Source organism: Stegastes partitus, unplaced genomic scaffold (genome assembly GCF_000690725.1).
Source record: "Stegastes partitus isolate 25-593 unplaced genomic scaffold, Stegastes_partitus-1.0.2 Scaffold450, whole genome shotgun sequence".
Classification (NCBI taxonomy): domain Eukaryota; kingdom Metazoa; phylum Chordata; class Actinopteri; family Pomacentridae; genus Stegastes; species Stegastes partitus.
The window spans coordinates 326,126-337,770 of NW_007578181.1; the positions used below are offsets into that span (position 1 = coordinate 326,126).

The 11,645-nt window shown below is 43.7% G+C and overlaps 1 protein-coding gene across 1 annotated transcript; it reads right to left on the reverse strand.

Annotated features, from left to right (window-relative positions):
- Nucleotides 1–7,304: 7,304 nt before the first annotated feature.
- prlh2r (prolactin releasing hormone 2 receptor) lies at nt 7,305–9,085 on the reverse strand. Its single transcript, XM_008286334.1, has 2 exons — nt 8,186–9,085; nt 7,305–7,628 (listed from the first exon to the last, which is right to left on the reverse strand). Exons 1-2 carry the CDS (start codon nt 9,083–9,085, stop codon nt 7,305–7,307), a joined length of 1,224 nt encoding a protein of 407 aa, XP_008284556.1.
- Between the last annotated feature and the right edge of the window lie 2,560 nt (nt 9,086–11,645).

Below are 11,645 nucleotides of genomic sequence, written 5' to 3' on the forward strand. Positions count from 1 at the left end.
TTTGACTGTGAGTGTTTTTTTTTCATAGTTTTAGTTTCCAGAACTGACAGCAGGTTGACGGGTGTAGTGACAGTTGTTGCCCACAAGGGGGCTCACTCAGACAATGTTTGTCAGGTTGGTTTTATTATTACAGTCATGATGGTCAAACGCTAACCGTCATTTTGCATCATGTACAGTGATAATAAAGCAACTAATTCTTTTTTTAGAACGTCTACCTTTCATTTGATCATTTAAGTCCATTTTATTGTCTTTGTTTTTCTATTTTTGTCAGTAATAATGTAATACAGTTCAAGAATTTTGCTCAACTTCCTTATTTATCTTTAAATTTAAACAGAAAAACTTATTTTCTCTGTTATCGCCTACAATCGTCAACACTTTCCCCTTTTCTCCCCAGTTTTTGTCGTTCGTTCTTCCTTTTCAACCTAAAATAAATCCATTCATCTGCTGCGCTGCGTCGACGTGAAGGATGAGAGTGGGAACATCTTGAAAGCCGACATGAGCCAACGTAAATCATCTAACTTCAATAATCAGGCTTTTGATGAATATGTATGGGGCCTTCGGCACCACTCAATCAGGTTGTGTTGATTTAAATGGCATGAGAAGTTAAATCATCTGCATGTGTGGGATACGAGGCAGACGGCTCAGCTGCTTCTATTCACAGGCTGTTCGGTGATTATACGTCTGTGAGCATCACCTTTTCAGAGGCTACAGTCTAAATGTCTGTGTACTGTCAATGACTGAGCAGCGGGTTTTTGTTTCTGACGTTGCTGCTGTCTCTTCTTTAATATCTGGTGACAGTCAGCGCAGGGTCTGGTTCCTAAACAGAGGTATCACTATTCTGGTAGTTTAATCGTAGCAACTGGACTTGATTGAGTTCTTTGAAGATGTTTCATCCAAGAGGCTTCATCAGCTCTGACTGACTAGTTGGGAGTTCCACATACTGATATCTTCAAGGAGCCATTAACACCTGAGCTTCTGTTTCAGTTGGAGGTTTGTTGGTCCTCCTCCAGTGGAGTTCATTAGGGTCTTTAGTGGCTCGGTGTGGATGTGGTTTCATCTTCCTGGGGAGATTTCTTAAGACTGAATTGTAAACAGGTGAGAGGTGATACCTGGAGGTCTGGAGGTCTGATAAGGACTCACATGACGGCTCCTTAAAGATGTAAGTATGTGGAACTCCCAACTAGTCAGTCAGAACTGATGAAGCCTCTTGGATGAGAGGTGGAACATCCAGTTCATCCACACCCTGATCAAGTGTAGCTCTAAATGACCTCCACAGTTTGACCAGCACACAGAAACTTTGACGACAGACGATAACAAACCACCTGAAAATGCTGCTTTCTTCAAATGACACAGATGACTAAAGACGAGGACGTCCAGTTGGCAGATGGATGCTGGCGTGTCAGGTAAGTCCACAGCCATTCATATTCATGTTCTTTATTCTATATTGTTTTTTTCTATTCTTCATCCCATTCGTTGTGTAAATAACCCCCCACCCCCGTGAACTGGACAGTCTTTCTTTTTCTTTGTTTTTTTTTATAGTATGTCTTGTGCATTTTTTGTTTTCTGATGCTTTGCTCTGCCCACCAGAGCTGCTCACTCAAATGTCGTTGTGCTTTCTTGTGCAATGACAATATAGAGATTCCGGTTCTTCTGAAGGTTCTTCTGAAGGTCCACCACACCATTTGTTTGCATTCAGCTACAGAGACTGCTGATGAAGTTGTTGGTGTCACCACCAGAGAGTATCTGCTCAAACGGTGATAAATAACCTCACAGAAGCTGGTTTCTGATCTCATCCCCGACATCAAGGCCTTGATCTAACAGCAGAGCAGCGCTGTAATTGGCTCCAGTGGGCAACCGCTCGTGTCTGTTGAGCTCTAGCGAGATGAAGGACGGTGGTTTTTACCATGACTGTTGTTTTCAGCTGTACGGAGCATATGGCAGACGGTATGTTTAGCAAAGAGCAGGAGAACACTATACAGATGTCGTAGTGGACCAGAGAGGCCTGGTGGTTTCTACAGTTTCATTTAGCTTTTATCCAAAGCGATGAACATCTGAGAGCAGATACAACATCAGCAAGGATCTAGTCAGGAGAAAACAATCCAGCTATGGACCTGAACCCTGTTGTGGTGGTTGGATCAGGAGGTTTTTGTTGGTCGAGCGTAGTGGGCAAGGGCATGCAGACCCGAATGAGAGGGTTCAGGTAGGAGGGAGCTGTTCTCATTGGGGTTTTGGGGGCAAGTGTCAGCGTTTTGAATTTGATGCAGGCAGCAGAGGGGTGACATGTGCTGCTTTTGGCTGGTTGAAAACCAGACGTGCTGCGTTCTGGATCTTCTGCAGAGGTTTGACCATGCCTGATGGTTTGTGTAGGAATATGCCAGTACACGCCACGGACAACAAACCAACTGCATTTCATCAATGGCAGTCTCAATTTCCCAACAAAACACTGAGAGGAAGCCCTCACACTCATCAGGAACTAGAGGCAGGACCACTAATTGGGGCCACAGTGGCTGTCCTCGTTAAATGCTTCAGGCAGGACGGTGCTTGTGGAATCCAGCAGTGGAAAAACAGACAGAGTGCTTCAGCTCTGGCACGAGGGTTATCAGTGGAAACCAGAGTCACTGTGACAGTCCAGACAATGTGAAGATCACTGCATAATGTCCACATCTTTGGACAGCATCCAAAAAAAAACTAGATGAAAGTTTGAGTAAGAATGTGAAAAGCAGAGCAAGGCAGAGCATGTCCTGAGGTGTTTAAATGACTGACTTGAGGCACCTCTCTCCTCTTTATCAAACTTTTCTTGCCCTCTGTGCTGAACCACAGGCTTCATCTTCTGGAAAGTTTCACATTATCGTGACAATTGGTTTGAAAATCAAACTTGTTATTTTGTTAGAAATAATCTGTACTGCGTTTTCTTCTGACTAGAGCAGGAGCTGGATGCTTTCTGATTTCATTTCATGCTTGTTTTTTTTTTCTTGCTGTTTTCTGGTGTGTGTGAAATCCTCTTTCTGTGGAATTAGAAAAAACAACAAGCAGCAGCTACCTACCTGGTGTTGAGGATTTTCACGCTGTATCAGAACACTAAGTGGTTTTTCTTGATTTTCCACAAGCCTCTCTCTACGGTTCACCCTCCAGGAACAGCTGCAGCTCCGCGGGAGGTGTTTCTAATTTCTTTGTGAAGGCTCTTGTAAGTTAGGAGCGAGCAGCGAGTGGAAGTCTGGAAGTTGTTTTCTTCTGTTCAAAATGCGCAAAAAACTTTCTTCTCATGTCTCATTTCTTGCTTAAGTCAGTTTATCTTTAGACATTAGGAACAGAGGTCAGAGCCCCAGGCGTTGACCAGGTCCACACTCCCCAGATCCCAACCGAGCGACCAAACCACCGTCTGTAGTCTTTTCAGAGCTGGTTACTACTGCTCTGGTCATGTCATAGTTCTTGTCTTCTAAACATTACAACTGCATTACATCTTAAAAGCCTCGACATGAAACAGGACCGTCGTTGCTCTATTTATGCACGCAGCCCCAAACCGTCAGGACTTACAGTATACCGAGTGCAGCGACATTTGCATAAGACTCCGTTAACATCGCCTGCATTTGCATTTTCATGAGGGATGCTCACTATACTATCAAATGCAAGGCTAACAGGATGCAGGAGCCCGAGGGTGAACGTCACACTTCAACAGTTACCGTTTTACGCTCCCACTTCCATTCTATAACACATTATAACAGGCACAACATTAAAGCCGCTGACAGGTGAAGAGTATAACAGGGATAATCTTATGACAGTGGTTCTGACATTCATGTGGATGTTATTCGACCCAAACACTCTTGTAAACCTCCAACTTCCCACTGCAGGACAACGAATTCTGCCAAAAACTCCTCAGGAACTGCTCGAGGAAAAGAGCCCAAGGCAGTGACCTGACTTCAAACTTCTCTATAGACCGATCCAATCAAGATCCAGAGAGGCACCGCTGTTAAAACCACAGAACCAAACACAGCCAGCACACCCCCTGCAGACACCAACTAGAACCAACACCAACATCCCACCGAGTCCGACTGTTCTGACAGGTGGTGTGGCTGATTGACGTGTACTTTATCCATAAACTGGTCTTCTGAGTGTCTAAGCAGCCTCTGCACCACATATGTCAAACTCAAGGCCCGCGGGCCAAATCCGGCCCGTCACATAATTTTATGTGGCCCGTGAGAGATGAGTTTCCTCATCTGATAAATAACAGGATGAAAGTGTTCAGCTGCAGGCAGACAGATCTCCACTGAGTCAAGTTAGGAAGAAAAAGTCGCCCCACATCCAATCTGGAAGGTTCACATTTTAACAACGATCAGGATTTCTACTGGAGCAGCATGTGAGGCGTTCAGGGACCATCGGTAAAATGTAGCATCACCTCATACACATGTTCAGCAAGTGATCAGCCTGTGTCCAGTTAATGAGTGATATCAGAAGAGGACTGGTGACAAAATAAATATATTTTCAGGTTAAAACATTTTACAGATATCAAGTCTTGTATCACTGAAAATCACTGCAACAGAACGAAATTATGCAAAAACAGCTGTTCATCAGCTGCACGATGGATTAACAGCTGTGGCAACGCTGAACCAAAACAAGGGGGCGACCAGATCATTCGCTGGTGCCACCAATGAAGAAAGTTTGCAGCACCAGTGCTACCGTTGGAAAAGTTAGTGTGGAGCGCTGCTGCATGTGTTTTACTTTTAGATAAAGGAATGCACAGTAGTTGTACATAGAATAAATAACAATCAAATGCAGAGACAATTATTCAACAATATGTTAAGGAGTAGTTGCATTTCTACAGTCTTACACTTACAGCCGGCCCTTTGAGGGTAAACATGATGCTCATGTGGCCCAGGATGAACATGAGTTTGACTCCCCTGCTCTACACTTTTCCTGTTTGTCAGATTAAATCTGAGACAAAGACCCAAGTGAAGGAAAACCTTTTAGTAATCAGGTGGCTCTTGCTTTTAAAGACATTATTTCTAAAGGTTCATTATCTTCACAGAATAAAATGACATCTGTGCACACGAGCAGAAGAGCTGTTTGATGAACCGTCCCTGTTACCAGCCTGTAAAAGCGATTCTGTTCCGTCCTGATTTAACAGCACGTTAATGAGTTCAGATAACAGACACACTCAGAGGCATTACTGACGGTTGTTGTTTTTTTCTGGAGTAATTACGTCTCATCTTCATAATTATAATACAGAAGGTCCTTTTCAAAAGATCTTTACAAATAAGATTTCTATTTACAGATTGTGATCTTTCATTAGCGGTGATAGCATCGATTTGGGCGACACATTATAGTTTTGAACCTTTCTGTCGTAGGTTCAACTGACCTACCTGCTTAAAATGCGTTGTTTAATTTAAACAGCACAATATCTGCAGAATAATCTATTCAGAACGTTTTTTTAAAAGAGGGCTGTAGAGTAAAATCCTGACATCACACTGCAGCTCGGCTCAGCTCTCACATAGCCGATGTCACCACAGCTTTAGGACTCACAAATCAGAAAACGCTAAGAAATTCTGCAATGCTGCATTTATTCCTCTTTGCTCTGAGCTGTTGGTGCAGATTTGGACAAAATGTCTGACATAGTGTGACAGATTCAGGAAACAGAAATTTCTTAGAGTTTATGTAAATGAGTATATGAGACAAAAAAAAAAAGCTTTAGCTGCTTCAGCAGAATTTAAAAAATGAACTAGTGCAGTACAGATTTTCAAACTTTTGCTTATTTCACTGTGTCTGTATTCAGACAGGGCTGCAAGGTGCTCAGTGGTTAGCATCGTCGCCTCACAGCTAGAAGGTCGCCGGTTTGTGTCCCGGTGAGGACACCCAGGATCTTCCTGTGTAGAGTCTCCATGTTCTCCCCGTGCAGCGTGGGTTCTCTCCGTCCTCACCGGCGACCTTCTAGCTGCGAGGCGACGATGCTAACCAACTGAGCCACCTTGCAGCCCTAGTCCAGAAACATGTTGAGGTTAATTGGTGATTGTAAATTGTCCGTAGGTGTGAATGTGAGTGTGCTTGGTTGTCTGTCTCTAAGTGTAGCCCTGTGATAGACTGGTTACCTGTCCAGGTGAACCTGCCTTCACCCTGAGTCAGCTGGGATAGACTCAAGCCCCCTATGACTCAGTTAGGATTAAGTGGTGGACATATGATGGATGATTGGATCATTTGCGTTTATTTTGCACATATAGAGGCTCTTAAGTGTTGTGTTGTTTCATCCTCACAGATTCTGTTCAGTTTACTGACCTAAAGCGAAGTTCTGTGAGATGTTTCGGCTGAATTTAGAGAATTTTGTGTATTTTCACTCTCTGACAACGTCTCACCTGTCGGGCCGTTTAAAGGCGTGTGATAGTTTGACAGACTCAGAAAACAGACGTTATCTCAGGGTATATGTAAAACATCTGCACACGGGAGGAAGCAGAATGTGGACAAACAGCTTTAGCTGCGTCGCTGCTTTTGCTTACTTCACTGTGTCTGCGTTCAAATCCAGCCGAGTCATCGTTTGCATTTATTTTGCACGTTTATTTGGCTGTTGAGGGCGAACCGTGTTGCATCTCTCTGGTTTACTCACGTGTCATAATGAGCAGCACGGTGGAAGCGTTTCAAAGATGACGTTTAAACATGTTTTTGCACACGTATGTTCTTCAGCTGAGTGACTGAAGGCCAAGTACATCATTCATTCATCGACACGGAAACTCTCCTATTATATCCCTAACCGACGTGAAAAGAAAGGAGGGTTGAAGATGATTTAAATAAACCCGTTTATTGACACATGCAATCAACCAAATGCATTCTCTGTTATTAAGGCAAACAAAAGTGGCATTCAGGTCCAAATAACACATCATTAAACACACAATGTACTGATGCCGTAAAGATGACAAGATTATATCCAACAACAGGAGGAGAAATTGGCAGTGAAGCGAACAAAAGCACTAAATAGACTTTCAGCAAAGAAACATCCACATTTGTTTAAAAAAATACAGACATATACAGACGAGTGATTTGAAATAAAGCAGGAAGATGTTTTCACACCGGCAGTGTTTGTGACCGTGAAGTGAGCGGCTGCTGTATGAACGCTTTGTGTTTTGTAAATTGCTTCAAAGGAATTCTCGTCTCGCTCCGTTTGTCTGTCGGGATGCAGGGCGACGAGATTCGTATTAAATCTGAAGAGGAGACGACACCCTGCATCATATCTGATTTCAGCCACCACGTGCAGCGATTTTCATCCGACCGAGCTGAATGGAAACACGCAGCCGGATGAAATTCTTTTCGTCTCAGTAAATAATTTAGTTTTCTTGGGGGAAGAGATTATTTATCACGGCTCCCGGTAGATCTGCCACCACGGTGGTGGAGGTTTGCAGGCGCAGCATCCGGTGAGACATGGTGAGGATGCTTGAGCCTTGACCCCCGTCTTTTCCCTTCCCTCTCCTCCGGGACAGGACGGCGTGGCACAGGTAGGACAGGAATTTGTCGTGCAGCGAGGCGTAGATGAAGGGGTTGTAGCAGGCGGAGCTCATGGCGAACAGGTGGCTGGAGACCTGGATGACATTGATGTAGTTCTTCCCTAAGATGGAGAAGTCTGTGTCCAGGTCACGGATCAGGTTCACCACCTGGAAGGCAAAAGCTGTTAGAGTCAAGGAACAGTGAGTCGCTTTAGCAGTTTATTCAAATAAAGGAATAGCTAGACTCTTTAATAGTTTTTTTTTTTAGGACTTAGAGGATTTTTATCAAGAATGAATCAAATAGTTCTCTAAGCTCAGCATCGAGGCTGGAACAGAGACTGACTGTTTCTTTGGTTGAGAATTTCTGCAGGTTAGAAGACCTTAATAAAAATGTTCCCAGACAGTTTTTCTACACAATGAATCAGAACTAATGTTTTAGTAATGAGCTTCAGGGCTCGTTGTCCCTCCTGTTTTCAGTCTTTATGCTAAACCAGGCGCTTGTAATGCTGCACGTTTACCTACAGACAGGAAACTGGTGGGAATCTCTACAATTCTACATCTACATACATCTGAGAGCAGATGCAGCACAAGCAAGTCAGGAGGAAACAATCTAGATAAGCGCCACAGGACAAATTCAGTTGTGATGGGACGTTGATGCCAACAGCAGGCTGTGACTCTCATCACTCAACTATCTCATATCAAACCATCGGTCTCTGGCGTCACACCTGTAAGGGGAGCCAGGAGAAGGCGAAGCAGAGGACGGACACCAGCAGCAGGCAGAAGGTCTTCCTCCTCCGTCTGCTCCAGGTGGCTCGTGCAGATCTCAGCTCCGGACACGCCGTCAGACCCGACTTGGTTCTCCGCTTCAGCTGACGGGAAATAGCACAGTAGGAAATGGAGACGGCGGCCAGTGGGACGAAGTAGGAGAAGAAGAGGATGAAGCAGGAGTAGATGAGGCGGCTTCGCTCCTGGCCATCCCAGAACTCCTCACAGACGGCCATCTGCAGGCCCGCCGCCCTCAGGTCCAGATACACGGTGTGCAGCGCTGTAGGTGTGGATAAGGCCAGAGAGGCCAGCCAGATCAGGAGCACCAGGCCCCAGCAGAACTGGCAACCTGCTCTTTTCCGGATGGGATAAGCCACAACAACGTAGCGGTCCACTGCGATGGCCATGAGGGACAGGACGGCTGCGTAGACGGCTGCAGACTGCATGACGGTGACAAAGTGGCACATGTAGGATCCAAACACCCACCCACGCTGGTCGAAGGCGTAGGACGCCGTCAGAGGGACGCAGAAGACGCACATCACCAGGTCGACCAGCGCCAGGTTGCTGATGAGGAAGTTAGTCGTGTTGTGTCTCTTCTTGTTGTTCCAGATGAGGAACAGCAGCAGGAGGTTGCCGGAGCACGCGATCAGCACCACGGCCGAGTAGAGAGGGATGAAGAGGATCTTCAGACTGAACAGGAGGTCGAGTCCGGAGAAGGACGAGACCGAGAACGGGGAGGACGAGAAGACGGGGCGAGAGGAGTTGCAGCAGGAAGAGGAGAAGAAAGGGGAAGATTGGGACAAGGACGGAGCTGAAGAAGAATCTGGAGCAGAAGAGTTGACTGAAGTCTCCCAGTCCATCGCTGCAGAAGAAACCAGAACGAATAACAAACTGTTAATTATGAGACCAGTCCAAAAAAAACCCCAAACACTTAGTATGCATGCATTATCATGTTTATCTGATTTAACATTTTGATTAAACCTGAAGTGTCATTGACATAACATAAACAGAGTGAAGAGGTGATTCACACATCAACAGGCTCGTTAGTGGCCGTCTTCAACATCCTCCATCAGTCTCATTACAGAGCTGAAGTAGAGCCTCCGTGTTCCCGTACAACAACAACAGCAACCTTTTATTCCTCCCTGTTCCTCTCCACATCCTTTTTTCATCCACACTGGTTTTCATAAACAACTGGATGACATGTTTTGAGCATCTTTTCGCTCTTCCAGCTTCCTTAAAACCAGCCAGACTCTAACAGCTGCCCAACATCTGTCTCTGACGTCAAGGGTCCAGCTATCGTGGAGCATTAAGAAATATTCATCAATGACACACACGGATGTTACGCCGAGTGTGAAAATGTGGATTTATTCAACGCTGCAGAGAAGAAGCCGTGGCTGTTACTTAAAGATGTGCTGTCCATAATTACCAGTGCATAGAGGCAGAGCACTGGAGCGACTGTTTGGTGAAATGAAGGCGTTATGAAGAGGATGTGCGTCCACATCTGGGCTGAGGGGGTCATTGTGGCATCAGCACAGCCTATAGTGGATTCTTTCTATTTGTTTATTTTGTCACTGACTTAAAAAAACAAAAAAACAACCAGAACATCTTACTACATCTGCAAAACAAATCCTGTCAAATTAGCCAAATTCCAAATATAAAGGAGGCAGCTGTCTCGTTACATGTTCATCAGATTGTAGAACATGAATACATGCTCATCATTAACCTACTTAGACTGAACACAGCATTTTTCATCCATTTGTTTTACTAAACTATCTGAATATAGAAGAATTAACCCTTGCAAAACATTACCAACAGAATCCTGATTATTAAACTTATTGTCAATCTTTTTTCTTTTAAATGCTAAAAGGACAAAAACATAAAATGCACGACTCATAACTCCACATGTGTCACTATAAACAAAAGCATGTATGTTAAAGAGCAGAGTACCTGTGAGCTGTGGCTCCGGCACCTGTCTGCGTCCCACCACCGTGCAGCCTCGGCTCGTCTGTCGGCTGCAGCTCGCTCTGCTTCCCACTGAAGCGCTTTTCTCTTCCTCTCTCATGCACAGCAAGCAGCACGTGTTCATCGTGTCAGTGAGTCACCTCCAGGAGACAAACGATGCCTTCTAAAATTATTAGAACCCCCCATAATGCTCCTCCTGGGAAGCCTATAGTGCTTCTCTGCTGATAAATAACAGATTTATAATGACCTCGCCCTATTTTATTTCATTGGATTATCTCCTGCTGTATCTTCATCATGTCTCCAGTGGGACTTTATGGAGGATTTTATATTGTAAATGTGTAAATGTTCCTTTTATAATGTCACTCATGTTATCCCAAATTCATCCTGCAAACAGGACGTTACTGAAAACAATGAGATGGCATGAGAGGGAATTAAAAAAAGATCCTAAACAGTTTGTCCTTGGATCTTCCTGAATGGAGAAGGTCACGTTTCCAGCTGTGAGCTTCTCCACAATGTGGCTGCTTTCTAGGTAAACGCACCCAGAAACCAGCACCAGAGCACAAATTGAACTATTACCAGACAAAACATGATCTCTCTGCAGCAGCACATCGATGAAATATTCATAAAACTAATTTAGAAATTGTGAGCTTGGTGCCGGAGTCACACAGAAACCAGCATGACGTCGTTACTCAGGGTGATCCAGGACAAACGGGTCGGGCTACTCAAAGGCCTGATTGGGGACTTAATCAAGACGTCCACACAGATTTAATTGTCATCACTGGGCTGTGATTTCAACTATTGTTTGGTGAAATTTAGGTCAAGGCTGTAAAGTGTGGCACTGGGTTCTGAAGTGTTTGTTATGATGACGGGTTGTTCATGACGTATAGCTGCAGTCGTCATTAGTGTTGCATGAAGATTTAAAGTTTCCACAGAAAAACAAAACTGTTCATATGTGCACTGTAAAAAAAAAAAAAAAAAAAAAACTCCCCAGAAACAATATGCAAAAAAAACAACAGATTATAATATTAATTTTTTAAAAACTGCTTAAAAATATTGAAAATAACAGCTAACATTTGTAAAAAAAAAAAAAAATAGTTTAGCTGATAAATACAGTGAAAGAGTTTAATTTTACAGCCACATGTTGTAAAAGAATAAATTACTATTAGTTAAAATACTGATTTTTCATGTGGACATTATTTAGAGTTTCAGTCTGTTTTCTTTAAAATGGCTAACATGTAAATTTATCTAATTTTTTTTTAAAAAATTGATAAATATCTGCAGTTTAAGAAAGCAAAACAAAACATGTGGAAATTGCTCCAAAAAAAAAATTACAGTTGACGATGTTTTTTACTAAAATTTGTCATTCATCAGTTGTTTTGGTGATGGTTTTTTTTTACCTTTGTGTTTTTTACACATCAGAGCTGGTTTTGGTCTCCATGCAGAACAAACAACTTGTTC